The sequence below is a fragment of the Balaenoptera physalus genome (genome assembly GCF_965194825.1).
Source record: "Balaenoptera physalus genome assembly, chromosome: 5".
NCBI lineage: Eukaryota > Metazoa > Chordata > Mammalia > Artiodactyla > Balaenopteridae > Balaenoptera > Balaenoptera physalus.
Window position 1 is genome coordinate 25,701,934 of NC_138884.1, and position 26,029 is coordinate 25,727,962.

The window sequence follows — 26,029 nt, forward strand, 5'->3', positions numbered from 1 at the left end:
TAATCTAAATTTTACATGGCTAGGAAAGTCAACATTTTTCACTGCTCACTCCCTTTCATTTTCAAATTCACCATGACTATGTGTCTATGTAAGTGAGAGGTGGGACAGCTATATGTTCTCATGATATGTGGAAGACATGCACTACAAGAATCTTAGCAACCAACTGGGAAACTCTAGGCCCCATGCGAACAGAGATCGGGTCTGTCCTGCTTACCTCTGTGTCCTCATTGCCTTGAGAACGCAATATTTGTTAATGGATGAACGAATGGGATGAATGAATGGGAACTAAAAAGAAATCAGAGCTACCATTAAATACTAGTTCCCTCTATCCCTCACCCCACACCCAATTATTGTACTTAACTATTTATTAATCTTCACTGTACAAACTGATTTTTGCCTACTCCAAAAAGATTCTGTCAATCATGACCATTAAATCCCAATTCAATACCTAGATTTATACTTACAATCACTTTTACCAGTGTTTCAAAATTTTTCATGTGTTTCTTGAAATAACTTTACATGCCCCTACCTGTCTATCTGTGATCTGGCATCATTTTACAATAGGCCATTTTAACTACATTCAATAAATAAGACTATGGTTCTTCACAACTTCTAAGAAAGATGAATTTACCCATCATGCTGTTTTCAAGGAGCTGGGAACAAAAGATGTGACAAAACAGGTCAGAAAAAAAATAGATCACGTTGACAGTGCTCGTAACACAGTAATCACACAAACCAAAGTGGCAAGATGATCACAGGCCTTTGGCGACAGGACTGATTATCTTAAAGAGCAATTTAGCAAGACAGAACAGTTCATCTTGTTCAGTGAATGGAAACTGTCGGAGTTTACAAGCCATCATTTTTATAGCATCTGTAGCCTAGCATACAGAAAAAAAAATCATGAAGTTTAAATCCAGGTGATAATTTATTTCTGGTAAACACATTATTAAATAAGCACTTAATTTTAATTTGAATAAGTTAACACTCCCCTCTTGGACCCATACTATCCCTGTTCCCTTTTGAAGGAATGTGGTAAAGAGTGAGGGCAGGGAATAGTGGGGAAGTAAGAGAAAGGCTCTTGGTCACCAACTGATAAACTACTCCCACTTTTGGCACTGATTCTAAAAAGCTCTTAGAGTCAGATTGTCTCTTGGAGCAAAGGAATTTAACTAAAATATGGAAGATTATTCTTCACCTTGGAGGAAAACAAGTATTTCTTGGCTAGGTTATAGACTTAGAGGCAACTGGAATGCCCATTCTTTGCAGTAGCCTGGATTAATGACTTCTGCCCTTCCAAATCTTCATGGAAGCCCATCTGGGCCAGTAGAAAGAACAGGCAGAATCAGCAGTAATGGAACAAGAAACGGTTAAACCTTCTACATGGCAATTCAGTGTTTTTAATGTAATTACACCCAATGATCTCATCTTCAACTTTCTTAAAAAAACACCCGCTGGCATTTCAGAGCAAGATTAGAAATATAAATTAGCACGGAGAAAAGAAGAGAGTCAGTATGGCATGCGAGACAGCAGTGCAAATTCTGAATTGAGACCCATTTGAGTACAAAACCCAGGCTCCCCATTTTTGCTGTGTCTACTGGGGAAGCTACTTAATGTTCTCCAAGCCTCAGCGTTCCCTGTATGTTAGGGGAGATAAGCATTCCTATTTCACAGCATTGATTTAAAGATCACATGAGATTATGTATGTAAAGCATTCCCAGAGTGCCTGCAGTTGGTAAGCACTCAAGAAATAGTACTTATGATTATGCTACTACCAATAATGACCTATATTCCCATCTCACAAAGAAGCACTGTCAACATTTTAGCATGTAGTCTTTCATTTAGTTTTCTATGTGTAAGCTCCCCATATTTTTTATTCAGTAATGGAGATCATATATGCTTAATGTCTGCAGCTTGCTTTTTTAAAACAATCTTTCCATGTCAATAAAGTTTCACAATACAGTTTCCAGTGGCTTCATAATAATCTCTTTTGTGTATCTGCAATCATTTATTTCACTGATCCCCTTAATGCTAAGAATTTAGTATGCACCCAAATTTTTGCCATGATAAACAATCCCATGATTGTTGCTCATAAATACCTCAATATAATCCTCACTGGGTTAAATTCCTAGAAGTGAAATCACTGGGTCAAACAAAGTGTACGTGCACTGTTTCAGATTTTTTGACACATTTTGACAAATTCTCTCCCAGAAAAGCCTCTCACTGAGAATACATGAAATTCACTTTTTCTGAAACTGTCCACAACACTGGGTATTGTAATTTTACTTTCAAAGAGAAAAAGCACTGCCAATATCGTAGCAATGAGAAAGTGGTTCATTGCTGTCACTAAAAAACAAAAGCTCTTTAAATATTAATTGAAATCTCCTAATTACTATTTTCCAATTGAAGTTTATTCTAGAGGAGGAATCGACAAACTATGGCCCACAGACCAAATCTAACCCACAATCTATTTTTGTACATCCCACAAGCTAAGACCTGTTTTTACAGATGAGCATTTGCAATTGATTTGATGACAGGAAATGCTACCTTGAACTCCAATTAAGCAAAATGTTACTGAAAAAAATTCAATTCTTCTCATTAGCCAACCTATATTACAAAACCTTGTATGTACTCAATAATCCTTATCATTATATTTTGAATTTTGTAAAAAAAAAAAAAGATATTTTGTGGATATTTGTTTTCTCTCATGTTATATAAGTATGTAATAGTCTCAATTTTGTATCTTGGCCCACAAAGTGCAAAATATTTACTCTCTGGCTGTTTACAGAAAAATTTGTCAACCCCTCGTCTAGAGTGTTCATTAAAAATACAAAAGTTTAAATATATTTTTAAGTATTTCAACTAATATACTGGAGTGACAAATTTAACAAGGGCATTTGTTTATTCTGCATGTCAGTACTTTCCAAACCTGCAGTTCTCAGGTGTCCCAGAGACGATCTCAGGAGGAAAATGAGGGCAAGAGAAGCCAAGTCCCCATACTTGAACCATTTCTATTGTCTTTTCTTTCACATCTGGGTCCCAAATAACATTTCATGTAAAAATTAATCTCACTATTTAAAAAAAGAGTCTGAAAGCTGCTTCCAAATACAGAACAGGGCTTCGCTTAAGCCACAGGCTGCTTCTGTATATTCTCATCTAGGGCCTGTTGACAGGAGACAGTTCCCAGCAGGCCCAGCCCACCTGCTTTCAGATCAAACTGCTCCACTTCTTAAGAGGTTATATTTCTGATTGATGAAAATAACTAATGATCAATGCAAATAAATCTAAATTAGTACTAGTCACATTTTCTCCTTTCAGGAGGAAACTAATCTTGATTCATGCAAACTATTTCACACTTAAAACTGTTAAGCAACTATTCCCACAGCAAGGGAGGCAAGATAGAATGTACAAGGAGCGAATAAGCACAGAACAGAAAACATAAGCCTAACTTTCTTTCAGTTTTCTGAGCCATTTATTTAGGCTGTGAGAATAAACTTACACTGACGCTGTTCCTCCTCTCTGTGGCAAAATGTAATGCAATGGTTAGGAGAGAAAAGATAAACACAGGAATAAGGACTGGCTTGTTTTTCCATTAACTGTGACTTTCTTGATGATTGTGCATTTCCAGAAGGTTTAACATAATTGCCTCTTCTCCCTTCCTGAAGCTCTTTTAGATACATCCTGACACATTCCCACACGCATAGCTCTTCTACCCTCTGGGTTCAGTTTGGCAGAGAAATTCTTTCAACTAAGCAAGAAAGAAAATAGTCTGTTCTTTACTGGGTTCACGCTATTGAAAGTCAACAACAAAATCGCGTATCAGTTCCATAACAGGAACTCTGGGTACTAGAATTTAAATTTCTGTAATCAGTTTATATCAAATATCTTCATTCTGGAATCAGGTAAATCAAGACAATGAGAATATAATCAATAAAACTGTCAAAAGAGTAACATGATAATGGCAATAATAACTAATGTTTGGGTGCTTACTGTATAGCAGGCCATGAACAGGTCATGAGAACCAGATTCGACTGACTTTCAATAATAATAACACTCACTTGTTATAACCATGCCCTGTTCTAACTCCACTGTGCGTATTAACTGCTTCAAGGTAATGGCACCAATGAGGTAGGCGCCATTATTATCACCATTTTACAGATGCGGTTTAGCAGATCGCCATGCTTATGGAGCTAGTCACGGTGGACCTGGCTTTGAGCCTGGGCCTCTTAATCCCAGAGCCATCCACAATGGTGCTCATCCATGACATTCTTTTGCTTCTCAAACCTGCCTGATGATGGAAGGTGAGATTATAGTAAGATAAGCTCTAGTCTTAGCTGTCACTGAAATACTGAAAAGAACAGCTAAAAAAAAAACGAAATAGAAACTGCTGAGAATGAAATAGGGGGTAACTACTACAAAGGGTGCATTTGACCTCTGTCTATTATCTTCAAAAGCTTCTAGAATAAAAACCAGAAAGCTGAGCTCGATATCAGTCTCAATACATTGGACCAGTAGATGAAGAGGGCAAGAGTCCTCAGATCTGGCCTACATGGAAGGGATGACCACGAGAAGGGCAACAGCTAAGGACCTAGCAGTTCCTCCCAAATGCTGATGCAACCACAGCATTGTCAATTGGCACTGGGATAAGTGGCAGATGTTATAAGAATCACAAAAAAATGAATGAAAGTAGTCACCATTTCCAAAAGTGTATTCTAAGTGATCCTAATAAGAATTATCCAAATATGGGGGAAAAAAAAGGCTATGTGGTTTGATAATATGGGGAGACGCTGGGTCAGAAAGAGTTACACTGGCTTCTTTACTGCAGGACTTCTAGAGTCTTTGATATACTCAAGTGAAGCTCCATGGGATGACTACAATATGCAACATTTCTTAAACCTTTTGAACACAGAATTCTTTCTTCTTAGAAAAAGATGTTAACATTTTGTAGCTTACCCTTTTCTCCATGGAACACAGTTTGAATGATTAATCAACCTTTATTCTTTCTCTGTGGTGGAATTATCAGAGTGCATTGCTGGGGAAAGGCTTTGTGCTGTGTGTCCCAGGTGTTCACATCCACACACCCTTGACATGTAAATTAGTGTTATAAATCAGCAAAACCAGGCTGCCTTATCAGGTGCACTGCAATGTGATCCATAAACAGTACTGTTGAAACTAGAGGTTCTCTTAACTAGCTGAGTTGGGAAGGGGAGATTAAATGTAGACAATGTGTGTACGTATTATTTCTGCTGTATATGGAGAGTGGTACCCTCACGTTCATCAGAAATTCAAAGAATTCCAGGATCCAAAAAAGTTTAAGAACCAACCGTACTTTACACAGTAAAAATAATCTTTGCAAAGGTGATATTAACACTGAATCCCAGGAGGGCGGAAATCAAGATGGCGGAGTAGGAGGACACTGGCCTCACCTCCCCTCACAAACATGAAAAACTACAACTTGCATATATAGCAACTCCCACTAAAATCAACTTGGGGACTACCAAGGCGGTAAAGAAAGATCCACATGGAGTCAGATAGTCATGGAGGAGAAGCAATCTGGCCAAACCCACACCTCTACCAGGGGACCCAGAAGAGATGGGGGATACCATAGGCTTGGGCATCCTCTCTGGAGAGCAAGGGGTTCGAGCATCCCACTCGAATGCCACTTGTTAGGCATCCCAGCCCTGGGGTCCGACACTGGGAAGACGAGTGCCCTCAGCTGGTTTGAAACCCAGTGGGGCTTACTAGAGAGCCGTAAGTACCCAAGACGCGGCTCTTAAAGCGTGCACACGTAGACTTGCTTCCTCCCAATCACAACATGGAAGCAGAAGATAAAAGACTACCTGGGGCTCTGCTGGCTTGTCAGGACTGCCACAGTGTGCCCCGCCCCCAGCCCACACAGGGCTCCTGCTCCAGCCCCTGTAGCACCGGCACTGCACCCCACGGAGGCTGGGACCGCCATTGCCAAAGACACTGCGCACGCTTGCAGAGAACAGAGTCCGCTCAGACCCCAGCCCTGCCTCTGATCACGGTAGAGGCAGCCATTGTCAGCGTGCACGTCACTGCGCACAATGGGGAGGAGCAAAATTAGCTCCGGGGCGGAGACTACCATCGCAGGTGAGTGCCTCCCCGTGCACATTTGGGAGGAAGTGAAGACAACCCCTCTGACTCCAACCCCGCCTCTAACTAAGGCACGCACACTGCGGGGAAAGTGAAACCTGCGCAGAAGTGCAGCCCCAAAACCTCAGGCCCTGGCAATGGCCCCAAACCAAGGCAGAGACTGCCGTCCCACCCAGGAGAAACCCAACTCCCTCAGTGCTCCTAGGCCAGTCCCTCAGGCCCCGATCTCTTCCCCAATAGGGCTGAGACAAACACCGAGCATGGGAGAAGCCCTGGCTTGCACCTGGCTCTGGCCTCAGCCCCTCCAGTTCCAGCCGTGACTTCCACCAAGGCGGTAGCTGCCAGCGCACCCCAGGGGAAGACACAGCCCATGCCCACTTCACATCCAGCTCGCCCACCACAGTCGCTGGGCGCACACAGACTGCATAGGGACACTCCCACGCAAGGACACAGCGTCAAGACTGGGATAGGTAACTGTTTCAGGTAATTTCATAGAGACGGAGAAAGGTAAACAAAATGAGAAGACGCAGGAATATGTTTCAAACTTTGATGAGCGTAAAGTGCTTATTATTATTATTGTAACATTGAATCATATTTCCTCTATCAGAGGCAGTATAGGAAAGGAAAACAATCTGTAGCATTTTGAGTAATGTGCGTCTGAAAACCACCGCAAACTACAAAGAAATAGGAAATTATCAGAGAAGAATTAAAACCAAAGCAAAGTTCTCTATCAGGCAAGGTCAACATGACAATTAAGTCATTTCATGTATCCATCTGAATCCAGGCAGGAATTCCACTGATCTTAAATACCTATTACAAAACACCAACGTTTTAAGTGAAAATAACATTTAAGTATTTATCTTCTAAAATAATATTAGTAATATTCCTGCTACACGTATATACTTTCAAAGGAAGCAAATCTAGGATAATAGCTAAACCTTAAAAACACCCTCAGTTAAAATTCTTTGTAAACAATAATAAGCTCTATGGTCTTGTTACCATGAAATAGAAACTATTTGTTATCTCTAGGTGATATTCGGAAAATGAAGAAGCTGATAAAATAATACAAGTTGAGTGTTTACCACTTACCAGACATATTTCATGCATGGTCACTTTTAACCCTGCAAGACAGAAATTATTATCCCTGTTTTGCAGATAAGGAAACTGAAGTTCAGAGAGGTATAACCAAGCTCACATAGCAAGTAGATATCAGATGTAAGATTAAAAGTCTGATCTCTCTGATTCCAAAATCCTTTCCCCTTCAACACATGTGTTCCTTCTATGATTTTTTAAAAGCTAAATAATTAAAATTAATAAACTAAAAAACAACTGTAGAGAAATATTTTTAGTGATATAAGATCAAATCTAAAAACTTAAGTACCTGAAATAAGCTCACAGTAAATTTTTAATAAGGAAATATTTCTATAGTTATCCCAGAAAGTTATTTTTATAATTACATCCATAGGAGAAACTTCAAAAGGAAAATTACTTTTGACAGAAGTACCACTTAGTAAGTGGCAGTATAAGTGGTAAATGAAAGAAATAATATAACATAATTTAAACTAGCAGAAGCACTTAATGGCTAGTATTTATTGATTGATTGGCAATAGACCAGCACTGAAAAAAATACAAGTGTTATATTTAATAAAATGTTCTCTGCTCAATATTACCTATTTTTATACAGATCTTGAAATAGCAATGGCAAGTTCTGTATTTTAAAACCAGGTTGAAGGATGATCTAGTTTCTTTGCACCCTCTGAGTCCTTCTTAAGAAAGTTTTTTACCTTCACTAGTTCTGTGAGGGTAGCTCCCAAATCATTTATTTCAGTTTGATAAACAAACCATTCAAGGAAGACACTTCCCATTCTTTATTTGTCAGCAGAGAAATACCACCTGCAAAAATACCTTTCCCTGAATATCCATCCACCACCATTTCTTCAATGAATGAGTAAATGAGATTCCAAACCAGCAGCCCAGGTTGGAAACTCCAAAGTGTTGTCAGGAGATCATTCAAGCCCATGACTCATAATGCAAATGGAAGCAGGACAGCCAATTGGGATTTCCACCTGGAAATTAAGAGCTAGGTAGTTTATGTGAGTATAATGAATTATCCTCTCCCCCCAAGTCCATAACCCATTCCCCAGTGGAGGTGTGAGTTAGTTTAACAGCTTAAAGACACAGGGAAGCCCCGTGAAGATGAGGGAATCCTAGGAATCTTAACCCCATCAGCAGAAGGCAGGGGGATGCAGCACCTGCACAGGGCCAGCTCCATGGGCAGTGGGGCAGTTCAAGGACAGGAAGTTCCACAGGGCCAGCTTTCACACCCACTGCCCACCTCCAAGTCCAGGAAGTCCCACCCTCTTTGATTTCCCAGGCCTCCTGGTGTTAAGCATCTTCCTTTTCTCTCTTCCTCTTGGAGATGATTCCAACCTCTCAACCTCACCGAAGCTTCTCCCCACCAAAGCAGAGATTGGAAATGGCAATGTTTCTTTGGTTCCAGATTCCAGTCCCAAAAGCCAACTCCAAAAAGTGATGAGCCAGAGCATCGGCCAGAAACTGCTTCTTCTCCTTCTTCTACCCTGGAACAATCAGGCAATCCCTGAAGCACCATTAAGTAAAGACCGTAAACCTATGAAAACTAACAGACCGCTCTGTCTGTTTGGCTTTTCTCATAAAATTTAGCTATTTAAATGTCATGACAGGGCTCATGGCTGGCTGGGCTCCTACGGGTGATAAGAGTTGGATGACACACTTCCTTCTGGTTCTCACAGAAGTAGGAAATCTTGGGAGAAAAAAAATGTTAGCCTTCTTTTCCTCTTGACTTTGTGTGTGTGTATGCGTGTGGTAAGAACCGTGAACATGAGATCTACCCGCTCAACAAATTTTTAAGTGTACAGTATTGTTAACTCTAGGTACAATGTTGTACGGCAGTTCCCTTGAACTTATTCCTCTTGCTTAACTGAAACTTTATGCCCATTGATAAACAATCCCTATTTCTCCTGCCCCCTAGCCCCTGGCAACCACCACTCCACTCTTTGCTTCTACAATTTTGACTATTTTAGATGCCTCTAGATAAGATACTTTTAGATAAATGGAATCATGCAGGAACAAAAAGACACCAAGTGTTGGCAAGCGTGTGGAGAAATTGGGGCCTTTGTACACTGTTGTTGGGAATGCAAAATGGTGTGGCCATTTTGGAAAGCAGTATAGAACTTCTTCAAAAAATTAAAAATATTGGGATCGACATATATACACTAATATGTATAAAATAGATAACTAATAAGAACCGGTTGTATAAAAAAAAATTAAAAATAGAACTACTGTGACCTAGCAATCCCACTTCTAGGTATTTATCGAAAAGAATTGAAATCAAGATCTTGAAGAGATATTAGCACTGCCATTTTCATAGCAGCATTATTCACAATAGCCAAGATATAAGAACAACGTAAATGTCCATTGATGGGTGACTGGATAAAGAAAATACACTATATACATACAATGAAATATTATTCAGCCTTGAAAAATGAAGGAAATTCTGCAATCTGTGACAACATGGATGAACCTGGAGGACACTATGCTCGGTGAAATCGTCCTGTTGCAGAAGACAAGTGCTACACGATTCCTCTTGAGTTTAGACATATAGAGAGGCATCTGGGGACTAATGGAGGACGGTAGCCGGCAGGCAGAGTTGGACATCAGAATTTGGATTACAAAAGGGAACACGCAGGAGGGCTGAATCTGTTCCTTTGTTTTAATTGTTAGTAGCCGAAAGCAACTCAAAAGGGTTTTCATGACTAGGAAAAGTGATTGTTACACGTCAGGAAGTCCCAAGGAAATGGGACTCCAAGGAGGAGGTCTGTTAATTCAGCTGCTAAGGATGTCATCCTAGACCATAGTTCCATATTCTATCCTGCATCCTCAGCACATCACCTGTGTCCTCATGTTATTACCTCTCAGGGTAACTGTTTTCATTTGCTGGGGCTGCCATAACAAAGTACCACCCACTAGGGGGCTTCAACAACAGAAATGTATGGTCTCACAGTTCTTAAGGCTAGAAGTCCAAGATCAAGGTGTGCATAGCATTAGTTCTTTCTAAGGGCTGTGAGGGAAAATCTGTTTCACGTCTCTTTCCTAGCTTCTGGTGGTTTGATGGCAATCGTTAGCATTCCTTGGCTTGTAGAAGCATCACCCCAATCTCTGCCTTCATCTTCTCTTGGCATTCTTCCTATGGGCAGACCTGTGCCCAGATTTCCCCTTTTCATAAGAACACGAGTCAGAGTGGATTAGGGACACACGCTTCTCCCATATGACCACATTTTAAATAATTACACCTGCAATGACCCTATTTTTAAATAAGATCACATTCTGAGGTACTGAGGATCAGGACTCCAACATATCTTTTTTTGTGGGGACACGATTCAACTTGTAACAGTAGTAAAACAGCTGCTCCAGACACCACATCTACACACAATGTCTCAAAGAAGTAAAGAGTATCTCTTCTTTTTAAGAAACTTCCCTGTTTCTTAAAAAGGCACTGTCCTGTCTCAGGGATCGGAAACTGTGTCATATGCCTAACCAGTCACTGGTGAAGTGGTTGGAATTGCTGGGATTTGGAGGTGGGTTGCTCCAGAGAATACAATGACCACTTTGACTGATAGCCAAAGGGAAGTAACATCACAAGGTATTAAGCATGTCGGTTATTATGTTCTCCTAAATTTTTCTGTCCTCTAAGTTATGAACTTTTCTCCTTTTTTTCTAGTTGCATTTATTAGGTTTTTTTTAGAATAAATGTTCACTGAAGAAAATTGAGAAAGTATTAAAAAAAAAAGTTTTTAATGATTCATATCCCATCAGCTGAGATTTCTTCTTCTAAAACACTGGTATACATATGCATGTTTATTGAAGAAAATTGAGAAAATGTTAATATTTTACCAAGGACCAATTAAATAGCTCATAATCCCACAAACAGAGATACCCCCTACTAATGCATTAGAAAATATCTTTCCCATCTGTATATACTATACACACATCCATATATAAAGAAAAATTGGGATTACAGAGGGCATACTGCTGAGTAGCCTGCTTTTTTTCAGTTAATATTAAATTGTTTACATTGCCTTTCTCAGTGTATTAGAAGTAATCGTATTATCTAGAAACACCCCCACCTCCATTATATTTACACTCTACAGTGGTGTAAATGATACCAAAATATACGCACTTGGGATCAAGGGAAATCCATTAAGTAGATACAGTGTAAATGACAGCAGTGTATTGATATCGAAAGTATTATTCTGGTGATCCCAAAAGCATCGTTTAGTATCATTAATTGCAAAAGTGTTCCATCTCAAGTTAAGTCACGGAGGGAAGTTCTTGATTCTAGTGATGGGAAGGGAAAAAAGGTCTAGTAAAAAGGAATTAGACTTATTCACTAAAACCAAAGTCAAATAGTCAAACACAACCTCCTCTGTGAAGAACTGCCTGACTGATTCCCACTCCAACCTAAAGAGAATTCTCCCACTTGTGCTCAGTAACTATTTGCTGCAGGTCTATCTGTCTGATTGCTGGTGTCCTCTATCGTAACACCTATGAGTTGCGGTATCATTGGTTTTTATGTGACTATTCCCTCACGATCCTCCTGAGAGCAAACATAAGCTGATTCATCTTTGTATCCTCTGGGCCTCGAATGTATGTTTTATGGAACAAATGAACGAATTTTTTCATTCACAGAACAAGCTCAGAAATTTTTTTCTCCTTCCCTGCAATGGTCTCCCTTATTTTTAAAAAACAGTTAAAGTTTGAACGGTTAACTTTTAAAGTTTTATTTGGAAAAAAGTGAAATGTAATTATTCCAACACTAACCTGGATATTATGCTTAAGTATTAGTGATGCATGTGCCTAAAAAAGCCAGGTGTCTATAAAAATCAAGTAATAACTTGACAACCAGGTGATGGTTGCTAAGAAACTGCATTTTGCTGTGAACACATGGTGTATGAAGTATGGCCTAGATTCATATCCTACATAAAACATCTTCCTCAGAGTTATCTAAAGAGTCTGATTTTGCATGGCTTGTCAAGGCATATAAGTGACTCTTTCTGCTGTCGTGCTCCTGCTATTAAAAATCATGATTCTATACATAGAATATTATTTCATCACCATGACCTGTTCTGGACTCCAGGTTGTTTAGATTACAGACTAAGGCCCTCTTCAGCTCCAAACATTTCAGTGGCATCAAATGTTACCCTCTCCTTTGGTCACCACTGAGGAACAACCATGGCTTCTGACGGGCTAGCAGTGCTAAACACAAAAATTAAAATATGTACAATGTTTCTCTATTCCAAAGTGAAATAATAATGAACTGGAGGTTATCTGCAAGTTTTGAAGGACTTTTGTTCACCACTAGAAGAACATAATGGAGATTTTGCTATACTCTGCCCCAAATAGGAAGTTGACTCCAAATCTTGACGGCAGGGGGAAGGGGGGGATGTTGTCCAAAAAGTACTTAGGGACTGTGCTAAATTTAAGTGCTAGAAACTGTGTTTAAAATAAATATCTCTGTATTTAACTGCTGTATTAGTTAGAAAGTTTTCTAAAGCACAAGGAACTACATTCAATATCCTGTTATAAACCATAATGGAAAAGAGTATGAAAAAGAATCTATATCAATAACTGAATCACTTTCCTGTACACCAGAAACTAACACAATATTGTAAATCAAGTATGCTTCAATAAAAAAAGAAAGTTTTCATTTCGAGTAACACAAACTCAAATTATCTAAAGCCAAAAGGAAAAAGGACTTAATATTGAAATAACTTGGATAACTCACGAAATTGAAGGAACTGCAGGAAAAATCGAAACATACTGAGGATGTCAGAGACTACAACCATGGACAACTTAATGATAACTCTCTCTCTCTACCCCAGTCTCTACCCTGTCATCTTCTCTCTGAGCTTCAGTCTCATTTTCCCAGGTTTCTCCTCATGCCAAGGAACACTGGAACCACATCCAAAGGCAAGAGCTCTGGCTGTTCCCCTCCAATGTGGGAAGTTCTGTGGAAAGATTATGATTGACCTAGCCTGGGTGACTTCCTAGCTCATGCGGGGCACGGGGCGGGGGGGTGGGGGGCAGTGGTTGGAAGGCCCTCTGGAACCACTGAGGATGGAGCAGCCAGATTCTGTGAGAAAGAATGAAGCCATTACAAGAAAGGCAGAGTCAACGTGAGCAGGAAAATCAACAGAAGTCCCTTACTCCAAACATGTTGGTAATTTAATATCACTTTCACCAGTTTTGTCACTGCAAAGGTATAGGGCAACTCAACCCTTATTTTATAAATATTGGCTCTAATATTCACTATTCTAGAATGTTTTGAACATCTTTCACCCTAAAACACCAAGGAATCGCTATGATAGCACAGGTGATTGTTCTCCCATGTGTCCTTCTATAAAGTGCTTACGTAAAATTCTGAGGTTTAGTTTTTGCAAATTAAAAGACTTTTTATTGAAAGACAAAAAGTAAAGGTGGAGAAAGGAGAAAAATGTATATGACGTACCTTCCCAACAGTTTCTAAGATTTCCAAAATCAGTGTTTCTAAGTTCATTAACAATCCCACATTTAATTATAAGGATAAGAACATTAAGGCTAACAAATAAAATGACTCCCAAAGGAAAAATGTTATTCAGAGGTGTCTGCTGCAAACAGGAGGGGCCTCCCCTCAGCTCTATGGTTATAAGCTGGGTCCCTGCTTTTATCACTCAGCTGTGCCTCATAATAATTCAGAGTACATTTTAAGGGAAGGAATATGTTACATCTACATGGGAAAAAATCTCATAAGTCACAAACTGTTTATTCAGTAAGCATTTATAGAAATATATTCACTCTTCCCCACCTAGAATCTATGTCTTTGTTTTATAAGAAGTGATATTTAAGGAACTGTTGCCTCATAAATAGTTGGAATCTTTTATCAATTTTAAAGATATGTATCTGCCGGAAGTATAAATCTACTTCATAGCTAGTCTCTAAAATATCCTAGATATTTTTCTCTGTTTGAATAGTTACTCATACAAATTAATCTAACCTAATTCCATCCAGTTAACCTAAGAGCATTTAATGCATATTTTCCAATCATCTTTAGTTCCTACAAATTTCCAGTTTGCTCTCAAATCATACTAACTCTACTTCCATTTACCCACTTTAGTGTCTTACTCTCTCCCCCAAATTCACAATAAGACATCTACTGCTGATCAGTCAGTCACAACAAAAACAAATGGCCCACTCAAACTAGGATAAGGTGAGACAGGTCCATTTACTTACAAATGATCTAATTATAAAAAATTCAAGTAGGACTTGGGGAAACCCCAGCATGAAACTAGGGCAAACTGCAGCAGAACAGTTACTACCCCTGGGTCAAAGGGACAGAGAGAGCGTGATTGCCAGAAGCAGAGGAAAGGAGCTATAGGCTGGTGTTGGTCCAGCAACTATTGGTTAGATGAGCTAGGTATAGAAATTGAGTAAGCATTTATAATTTTCACTAGCAATTCAATAAAATAATTGTATGTCTGGTGTTTCCAATAATAAAAATGGTTTTGATTATGTATTTTAAATTTTATTTTATTTTTCTAGTAATTCCTTTGCATTCTATTTACAAAAGTACCAACCTGTGGCAAATTGGAAATAAGAAAGTGGCCCTTCACCACAGAGAGTAGAAGATCTGGATCTCCAGAACCAAAGATAGTCCTGGAGAAGGCTTTCTGGAGAGGAGCTGCCCTTCAGTTGAGCAACAGACAGCCCAAGGGAACCCAGTGGAAAGATAGTCAAGGAAATTGATGCCCTATCCTCACTCTCCTCTCTCCCTCCAATCTCCTGTTAAGTTCCCCATTGTCTAAACCCTCTGAGGTCCACATAGGTCAGTCCTCTGGGACAAAGAGCAGGATACAGAAGGGCGGAGAGTGAATCTCTTTTCTGTGCAATTGATAAGTTTATGGCCCAAACATAACAAATGCACAAAGTCCCATCATCACAGAGAATGCCATTTTGGTCACACTCCCTGTGCCACTTATCAACGTATTGCCTCTCAGCTCCAGATTCACCCTTCAATACATCCTCTGCCCTAACAGACAGAATTCCCTTAGCATCTCTCCTGTACAGTGAGCAGCACATCGAACTTTCTCACCAGAGAGCCCTGGGGGATATAGCAGGAGGAAGGGGCTCTCCTTTTGTTGGCAGGTGCTGCATGGGGTCAGCGGTGAGAGTGGGAGGACTTTGGTCACACTCTGCCCCAACCACACACCCAGAGCATGTGGTCCCTCTGCAAGCGCTCAGCCCCAGCCGTGCCTGGTATTAAAACTAGAACCGATTTCACAGGGTTGTTGTGAGTACTGATTTTAAAAGTGCATGTGTAATCCGTATATTGACCTGCAGTTCTCTCAGGGTGAACCACAAACAACTTTGATTTTATTCCCCACCTGCTTGGGAGATGGGACCGGGTAACCCTTCTACCCCTGAATGAAACTTGATCTGGAACAATGACTGTTCTGACACAAAACTCTGGAGTTATATAAAGTCCTACAATCACTTTAATATAGTCTCAGATCATAAAATATACACAGTACTCTATATAAAATAGATAACCAATAAAGACCTACAGTACAGCACAGGGAACTATACTCAATAGCTTGTAATAACCTATAATGGAGGAGAATGTATGTGTGTATATATACACTGAACCACTTTGCTGTACACCTGAAACTAACACAACATTGTAAATCAATTATAGTTCAATAAAAAATTTTTTTTGATTAAAAAATATATATAGTCTCAGGTCGATTATTGAAAGTATCCAGTCCAATATACCAATCAGTACTTCAATCTTTATTCAAAGGTAAGGCTTTTAGGAAGGAATCCTTTTCTTTCATCTCTCTTACTCCCCCTGTTTGCTAACGTGGCATCTGGTGCCACAAGGGTTAAGTGCTTTGACGGAGGAGGGGAAAGGAGGCACAGAAAAGTTCTTATTTGATGGGTACAGTCAAAACATGACTCCGCGCCGTCTGGTTTGACTTAGAGCTGTCTGAGTACTTAAAGCTAACCCTTTTTCTTACTGGCACTTTTAGGATTCTTCAGAGGGGCTCCTCCCCAATGATGTATCCTAATTCTCCAGTTGTCCCACGAAATTCAGTCCTTGGCTTTTCCAGAAGTCCACTCAGTACCGACCTTCTCTGTCCTCAACGTGGCACCCTTCTTACACACGATTTAAAATTGTTCCAGACCAGATCTCTCATCCCCCTTTAGATCACACTAGGCCAAGGGGATATTCATGCGTCCTTTGTCCCAACAAACTCTAGGGGTGAAGTTCAAGCTGAATGCACCAACAACTCTCTCACCTGAGAGAGTGGCCTCCAAAGCCACCTGCCAGCCTCCTCTCAGTCTCTCTGTTTCCAGGAAGGGAGTCAGACACCAGTCCACTGCGTCCATAACTGCGGTGGCCCCTACTGGGCTGTCTGCAGGGCCTTCTGGTGGAGTTGCCACAAAATCCAGAATGAGACACGTTTTGTAAACTTCCTCAGCTTTGTGAGGGAGGGAAATAGTTCTGATTTGAATTCTTCCTATGAGACCTGCCCCTGTAATTCAAAATATTTCATCTTTATTTTTCTCTCCCATGACCCCTGATCAAACATCCCTTTGGTGACCACAAGCATGGTCATAAATTATCCACGTGTTGCCCTATTGGGGTTTTCCCACAGACAGGTGTATACAGTTGTTGGGCTCCCATGCACAACCACTGCAACAGGAATTAAACCATTATATAAAGTTTAAAACATGCAAGCCCTACCCATGAAAAATATTCTTTGGTAATCTTGCTGTATATATCCAAACTAAGCAATGTAAGATTTGGTGCCACCAGTAGCTCATTTAATTATCTACAAAAATCAAATAACATTTCTGATCCAACTTAGCTTATGCTACATAGCTGTAATAACCCATAACGAGAGAGGAAAAAAACAAATGATTTTTTAAATTTATTTTTGCCAATTTCTACTGACAGTACTTAGTTTTACAGTTCTGGGTTTGAGCCCCATAATCAGAAGAGTTTCAAATAAAAAGATGAACGTCCATAGAAAAAGAGAGGTTTCTTTTTTGTTTTGGGGTTTCTGGTTTTCTGTTTGTTTGTTTCCTTAGAAGGTAGACAGTCCTGTGAAAAACACAGGATGTCTTCAAGGTAAATAAATAATACAACAGGCTAAGACAGAGAAACTAGAAAGTACAAGTGTGTATGAACAATACTGTTTGTAAGGTAAGATTGGTCAGGTGGCCCAGTATAATTAAAATGGTCAAAGTGTCAAGGAATTAATCTGAAAGAAGTCATGAGAATCCCTAAAAGAAGCAGGTCCCTGAGCTGGCTGTGTCAGAACCACCTAGAATGATAAGTTCCCCAAGTGAACCAGATGCAAGCCTGTCTTTACCTGACACAGTCATTCTACTACCCAATACCCATTCTTTGCTTCTTCTTAGAAACAGAACCCTGACTTTATTGGTGGTAGTATAACCAGTTAAAAGCACCATTTCCCAGCTTCCCCTACAAGTTGGTGTGGCCTGCGACTAAATCTGATACGTGACTATAAGTGGAGATTGTTGTATATTACTTCTGAGAAAGCTCCTTAAAGGGGGATGAAGAGCTAGGTGTGAATTTTTTGCCTTTCTACCCCTTCCTCCTTCCTGCTATGTGGAATTTAGGTGGGATCTCTCTAGCAAACATTTTAGCATATAAAGTAATCTTAAAGTCAGAAGCCAAAGATTACAAGTCAAAGGAGCCGGGATTCCCAATGACCAGGGACCCACAATGCCAGCCTTGCACTGCTTCTTCCACACTCCTTTTATAGGAAGGAAAGTAAACCTAACATGTTTACACGCCTGTTATTCTATGCTAGCGAATCCTAAATGCAATGATGCTGGCATTTTCTTGGCCTTACCAGATTCCAACAGACGATTTTCCTTTTCACACAACTATAAGTTCCTCAACAATGTCTCAGAATTAATGGAACAGGAATTTGGAGTTTTCAGTTTATCCCGCTGCCTTAGCTTACCCAAAATTTTACTAGTAAAGTCCCTGATTGGGAGCCTCCAGTATAAGGAGTTAAATGACCATGAGAGAAGGCTCTGTGAACACTCAGCACAGAAAGGAAGTTAAGGGCAATGCAATCTTACACAGGTATTTCAACCCACAGTTGGGGGAAGGCAGAGTGTCAGTGAGAAAGCAGATGTAGCAACATCAGTGCTAAGGAATTTATTTATCACAGAGTTAGAACCTCTTGTATTGTCAACCTCTTGTATTGTGATGGACCTTAAATAAAACAGAGGGAGTCTGGAAATCACGGTAGCCTACTGCTAAGAACCAAAGTGAAGACAATGCCAATCAGAGCATGGAGGACAGATTGGTAGTTAATGTTCCCCTGGCACAGACCATCAATAATTAGTTCTGTTAATGCACCTACACTAATTACCTGGTAAATCAGAGTGTTCTTTGGTTCTTTGCAATTAATTCATTTTTCAAAAATTTAAGCTCCTAGGTAAAGAAACCCTCTTAGATGTTGGGTTGGTAGGTTGGAAATACTAAACATCTAGAGGTCATTATGAAATGCTATTTAGGGGCTATTATATAACTGGACTCTCACGTTGGCACCGCTAAGCAACTGCTATAGAAGAGAACCTCGCAGGGTCAGACTTGCAAACTGAAGAAACACAGATTATCCTGACAGAGCAAACCAGTGTGACATCCATACATCTACACACAATAACTTACACTGGTAAGGGAAAGAAAATAATATTCTCATAAAAAGGAATTGGTATTAAATACTAAGTTCAAACATGAAAGTAGTTCTGGAAACTTTGGGTGAATTTGTATTAGATATTTTCTAAGGAAAATGAAATAATAAATCTACATAGGGTAGATTGAAGCCATTTGCATTCTTCACTCTCCTCCTGCGTTAGAATTGCATGTCTATTTGCCACTTGACTCTGTAGCACCTCTTACTACACTGGCCCAACCTAGATGACCCACAGCCTGAAGTGGAGCGACCCAGCAGAGCCCAGGCTGGATCTGCTCATCAGACCCGTGAGCATGACAGTAACCTGTCGCTGTGAGCCTGGGGTCTTCAGATTCTTCGGTTGGTTGTTACTCCACATGAGTATGGTAATAGAGGTCTCCTATGGTCTGAATGTTTACGTCCCCCCAAAATTCATATGTTGAAATCCTAACCCCCAAAAGATGATGATATTAGGAGGTAAGGGCTTTGGGAAATACTTAGATCAAAAGGGTGGTGCCCTCATGAATGGGATTAGTGCTCTTATAAAAGAAGCTCCAGAGAGATCCCTTGCCCTTCCACCACCTGAGCACACAGCAAGAAGGCGCCATCTACAAACCAGACACCAAATCTGCCTGTGCCTTGAGCTTAGACTTCCAGCCTCCAGAACTGTAAGAAATATATTTCGGTTGTTTATAACCTATTCAGTCTCTGGTATTTTGCTATAGCAGCCTAAACAGACTAAGACAGGGCCTGATTCAGTACTCAAAAAATGCCAAATTAGTAATCACTGTTATAAAGTTCAATAATGCAAAAATAAAAGTATACACGCCCATATAATGCATTGAAATCATTTTTGGTTTGCCATACTAGCATCTTTAAAGCCTGAAATTATAGAATATTCAACTGGTATAATGAATGTCTCAGGATAAGGTATGTTGACTGATAGGTTTACATTTTGTTATCTAGGATAATTTAAATTTAAGCATGGCTTCCCATATCCTACCTTCTACCTGGAACCATAGCCTCTAATAAGTAGCAATTTGCTGTTTTGCTTTTTGGGTCTTCATACCCTATTGCCTCTGTTCTCCTCAGAGTTGAGGAAAATGGCCAAAAGATCAATACACGGAGAGAGTAACATGAAGCACCCAGACAGTCCCCATATACGCTGATCTCCACCAAATGAGAGTTTGTTAAACTCTCTTGTTTTAATACCATGTTGTAAATAGCTTCTTAACCCAGACATACAATCTGTGCTTTAAAGAGGTAAAGATTATTTCTTAAGATTGAATGTAAACAGGTGAAATGATAAAAATAGATTCTCCGTTTACTGATTTTAATGAACAATGATTAATCTTTACAGTATTTATTTGCTGAATATCTTTGAAATAAACATAGCTATTTCTCTCCCTCATAATACCGAGTACATGGAAGTCACACAAAAAATACATATTAAAATGAATAATGAATGACACAATACATGGATTCAAAGGTGTTTACTGTTTGGTCAAACAATATTCTTTAATTGTCAGTCATAGAGTGAAATGTACATTAACATACATGTTAAATATTCATCCCATCTGCATTATTGCTATGTGACATCATTTTATGGTCTGTAGAAAAATATAATTCCTGAGATCATTGTTGGCTTCTTTCAATCATTTTCCTCACTGACAAATCATCTTTCCTTAAACGACTTGGGAGTGTGAATTGGGGTTAGGATGTTCAATTATAGACCAACTTTTTGTATCTGCTAAATGAATAAACAGGCTCTATCTTTTATAAAGGGTAGAAAAATAACCATGGTGTGTGGAATTATTTTGGAAGGTATACAATATAGGAAAAATGTAGGCTGAACACAAAAGAAGTATTTTCTGAATGTCTCTCAATCACCCATAAGGAACATATATTTCCTAGCCAATCAGTCTTTGGCATACAGCCGTCCAGCTGTTATTTTGCATTTACTTAAAATATCCTCTGCTAAAATAGTTGTGTTCATCTTTAAAAGTAAATTGCTTAAAATTACATTCAATTTCTTTCTATAAACCAACATTTTCTTCACCTTCACAAGCAAACACATTGGATACCGAAACATTGTTGTCACCAGCTTTACGTACTATTCTGCCATTTGCCATGGTACAACCACAACATAAGTCATAAGAAAGCAATTCTGGCTTTTTACGGAATCTGGTGGAGTTTACACTGAGTCTGGACTTAGTAGGGCTAACAAAACTTTACTGATTTCATAATTCATATTATTTCAGGATGGTTTTCAAAATAATCCTAGAAGTCCCTAACTGAAATAGAAAACAAAACAAAAGCTATGAGCAATCTTTCTCTCCTGGGTTCACTAAGGCCTTGGAATCATTTGTATCTGTGTACTTGCTTGTGAAAGCACTAAAACAAATTAATTCAAAGAAAACCACTCTGAAACTACTTGAACATTTGATACAACCATAGAGGTTCAAAGGCTTATACGGCCTAGTCTGTATTTTTCTCCAAGTCTTGGTGTCAAAATGATTATAGAATGAGTTGGTTCTTGCTCTGTGATGATTTTTAGTGTGCATGAAACATAAAAGAAGTGAGTATTTAACAAATATCTCATGTTATCAGGCTTCTCAGGCTGGAACTGAAAAGCTTTTTGAAGGATTTTTAACAACAAATAATGGCCTATTTCACAGATCAGAAAACCAACAGTCAGTTTTCTTGACCTACAGCTGAAAACAAAATTATCTTTTAACTAAATAGGAGCTGTTTTATTTATTAAATGCCTTCGTTAACAACACCATCTTTCACTTCCAGTTACTCCAATTCAATTTCTCCTGCATACATAGTAATGAGCAGAATGGCTGTGAATCCAGTTAACATTCCAGCATTCTGAATCATGAAGAAAGTGAAATCGGTTTTTCTTCCAGTTACCTTTTCTCTCAGCATATCATTCATCTCTGGAAACTAGAGGAAAGATATATTGTTAGATAACTGTTGCCATCTTGTGGGAGAACATAAAACTGTCACTTACAGATTCCTGTGGAGGTGGGAGGGGACGAGCATTTCTCTGAGTTGTTTAAATGTTTTAGTATAAAGAGCGTAACAGTGATATCCAGCCCTACTAGACATCAACAAGAAGAAAAGTACGAAAATAGTGTTCCCCAAGTGAGTCAATACAGTGGGATAGGATTTACCTCATTTTATGTCTCTCTCTCTCTCTCTCCCCCGCCCCCAGCTCTCTTCTTTGCTCTCTCTGCTCCATCCACACCATTCTTTTAGGACCTCAAATGCATCCAGCCTCTTTCCATCCTCAAAATCTTCACACCCACTAAAACCTCTATCTGAACTCTTTTCCCTCAAAATTTTCAATGAGCTAAATCTTTGAGGTTTCAGCTTAAATCATACTTTCCTCAGAAGGCTTCTCTTAGGCCCTCCTAATTTAGGTTCCCTTATTATCATCTTTCATCATATATATTGTTTTTCCTTTCATTTCACAGTTTTTTATTTGTAATTATGTAATCATGTGTGTGATTTTGTTTGTTTGTTGAATTTCAGGTTCCCCTCTTTGTAGACAGAAGCCCCAGGAACACGGGGACTGTGCCTTTTTGCTCCCTCCAGGGTCCACAATTTCCAAGCCTGATACAAAAATATCAATCAATAGTAGCTGATTCAATACATTTTTAGAAATCACTATATATTTAATTCCTGTTCTCTTCAATTTGTTTCCTTTTGCTTGTTCTGTCCCTCGCAAAATCATAAGGTTTTTAAATAAACTGTGCTCTGTTCTTGAAATGAAGACTGTAACAATCTTATTGCAGTGAAAGCAATTAAAACCCCAAGTTCTGTACTTAAAAGGTATCCTTTCTCAGCATACAACTTCTACTGAAAAGGCTTCATGAGGCAATCTGTAAATGCCATCGTTTCAAAACATTTTTCAAAGTGATTTGCTATACATACAGTGGTGCATTGCACCAAAGCATCCAAGAGGTCTCCGGAATCCACTGTCAATCCACCTGCCTGATTTCAGAAAACTTACTGGGATAAAATGGATGAAACTTAGGAAACCGTTCTGAAAGAAGCAAGTATGCTTTCTGAAAAAAGCAACTAAGTATATACAGCATCATTTATTAGTATTATTTCTTTAAATTGAATAACTCTAATAGATTCTGTTCTTACATTACGGAAAGGAGAAGTGATGACCTAGCATAAAATATGCTATGAGGCATTAATTCTGTGAAGAAAAACATAAATGCAGTGATGGTTCTAAGAGATGAAATCCTTGCACTTATAAGGGCCTGCACAGAACAATGAACAGAGCTAGACAGTTATCATTTGGAACTAAGAATGCAGATGAAGGAAATTAAATTATTAAATTATGTATGTAATACATCCTCAGTTCCAAATGCAAAAAAAAAACATTCCTTGAGTTGCATCCACTTAGCACATTTTCATTTTCTAGAAAGCTGTCCATGATTTATTTGAAAATGCACAGGACCACTGGTATTCTCTCTCTTACACACACACAGACATAAAGACAGACACAGCATAGACATAAACATAGATACAAATATATACCTTCCCAAGTAAATACTGTTCAATTTTAATTTACCAGTTTTAGTTTAACTCAAAAGGCTCTCACTGTTCAGAACTTTGAAATAACAAAATGCTATTTACTTTAACAAGTTATTCCCTTCTGAATGTGACATCCTCACAAAAGAAGAGAGAAAAGTCCTATGGAGACATACTATAGAATACAAGCTTTACCCACAAGGTAAAACACCTGGGAAGATATCTCTCCTTCAGCAAAAATAAGTCATTTCATCCTCTGTCAATGAGATCCTAGATCAAACAATCAATGAGAATCACTTGCAAATCACTATTAGTACAAACTACTGAAAAAGAGTTATCTGTTGGACTGGGAATATTTTAAACTACAACAGAAAGGCCTTCCACACTGTGGAAAACAAAAGGTCACCCTTAGTCAATTCATAACCCAGATGTGTCATTCCAAATTTAAGTTAAAACAAGATAAAAATCTTAAAATTTCTTACCATATCCGCCAGAGAAATATAGAGGAACATGCCTCCAGCAAGGGCAAATATAATATTTGGAGCAAAATTATTGCCCACCAAGATGCCAAAAGCTAGCCCAACATAGCAGGAACACGCAGAAAGGAAATTGAATAACAAGGCTTGTCGAGTACTCATTCCTGCATTGAGTAGGATCACAAAGTCCCCTAAAAGAAGAAGAACATATCAAGTGAGTAGGGTTACTTTCTTATTTGGGGATGAAATAAAAGAAAATCATCATCGTCTAAAAAAGGGCTCCGTCTTTTTGAGGCATCAGCAGGATTTTTAAGAGTGTGTCACCTGAAACGTCTCCCTCCCCTGAAACCAAGAAGCACCAGACTTGGAGAACAAGAGCAGAGTCCCTTGCCTAACTCATGAGGGAACTCCTCGCACAGGATGGCGATGGAAGTGCTGAGTCCCTGAAGAAGAGACAAGGTGCAGGAGGCCCCGATGGCCAGGCCGTCGATGAAATTGTGAAGGGCATCACTAAGTGTTATCATCCAAGCAATGGTCCCTATTTCTGAGAGCTTCGGCCCCTTCAAACAGGTACATGAGCTTGACTCTTTGTTTCCATCCTGTAAAAGAACAGAAAATCAGTCAACAGGATACCACCAATATTTCTTGAAAGTCTAAACGATACACAGAAGTGGATGTGTTAACGTGTTGAGAGAGACAAATGTTTCCACCAGAAAAGTCTTTCATAGTAGATAGGAACCCCTAATCATATAAAACAGAGAAAAAAAAAACTTATGGGAGGGAGAAAAGAAAGGAAGAGATTGACAGGCCTTGAACAAACCACTTAAAAAACATTTCGCTTTGGTTTCACCTTCAAACAATCCTTTTGACTTGTATGAACAGATTCTTACTACTGCCTGCCTAAAGTGTAACTGATATTAACCAAGAATTTGATTTATTCACATTCTTTAAAGTAAAAGAAGTTTGTCAAAGACTAAATTTAAAGTCTCTTCCATGTCACAATTTAAACGTGAGATCCACATTTAAAGCATGATGATATCAAGGAACATTTAGTTTAATCTATCTTATGCCACTGTGTGACTGTGGGCAAGGAATCTGGGCCTCAGTTTCTTCAATTGTGAAGTGAAGAGAGTGTACTCAATGACTCATTTATTTTTCAATGACTTATTAAGTTTCCATGGTATTCAGGTAGTGTGCTGCGTGTTTAGGCTGTAACAACGTGGTCCCTACAAGCTCTAAATTTCAATGATTCTCTTAACAAATTCCATGAAGTGTGATTGGAACAGGCTTGCTTTTACACAACACTTCTTTCCACTTTGAAACAATAATAAAAATAGAAAACCCTACAACAGATCCTTTGCAAGAATTTAAATTTCCATCAAATTTACAAAATTGTATAAAATCAAATGACAAATGCCAACTGAAGCATTTTCCAGAAACTGTGGAAAAAGATAATAAAAGGCAAATTCATTTTTAAGCAGGGAAGCAATTTGCAATTAACTGGAGAACATTTTATTCCTAATTCTCCTTCCTGCAACTCTAACTCAGCAGCTAATCAACATATTTATTGAACACCTGCAACTGTACAACAGTGTGCTGGATGCTATGCAAAGTGCACAGAAGTGGAAAATACAGCTTCTATCTTCAAGAAGCGTATTTACCTTGGAGAAACAAGATGTAAAGTATACGACTGACTCTTAAAAATGTGCAACATATATCAGCTGAAAAGGGGCTTCCTTCAGAGCAATCATCTGCACGGTTGTGCGTGTAACTCTGACGTCACTTCATTGATCAAAACACTTTGGGGACCTCCTTTCAGAATTGAAGGTAGATCCTGCCACACAACTTTTCACTGTTTCATTAGTGGCAAATCTTCAGCTTTGAGGGATGTTTTTTGTTTGTAGACACAGCCAAAAGTCATTTGGAGCCAATAAATTCTTAAATTAATATGAAAGGAGGGAGGATTGTTAGTAGTAGTTGCTAGCTGTTAGTAGTGGTAGAAACAGTAATAGCAAAGGCATATGGTGTTTATTATGTGCCAGGCACTGTACTAAGCGATTTAGATATTTAATTCCTTTAGAACCATTCTAT

The 26,029-nt window shown here is 39.0% G+C and overlaps 1 protein-coding gene across 2 annotated transcripts in view; it reads right to left on the reverse strand.

The window, feature by feature from the left end:
• Positions 1 to 20,386: 20,386 nt before the first annotated feature.
• The window catches only part of SLC39A8 (solute carrier family 39 member 8), a 70,283-nt gene continuing 64,640 nt past the window's right edge, over positions 20,387 to 26,029 (reverse strand). For both annotated transcript variants that reach the window (XM_082462356.1, XM_082462357.1), the window contains 3 exons: positions 24,330 to 24,537; positions 23,945 to 24,129; positions 20,387 to 21,857 (listed from right to left, as the gene is read on the reverse strand). In XM_082462356.1, the coding sequence (XP_082318482.1) occupies positions 21,708 to 21,857; positions 23,945 to 24,129; positions 24,330 to 24,537 (543 nt within the window). In that variant the 3' untranslated portion in view covers positions 20,387 to 21,707. The remainder of the gene's footprint in view (positions 21,858 to 23,944; positions 24,130 to 24,329; positions 24,538 to 26,029) is intronic.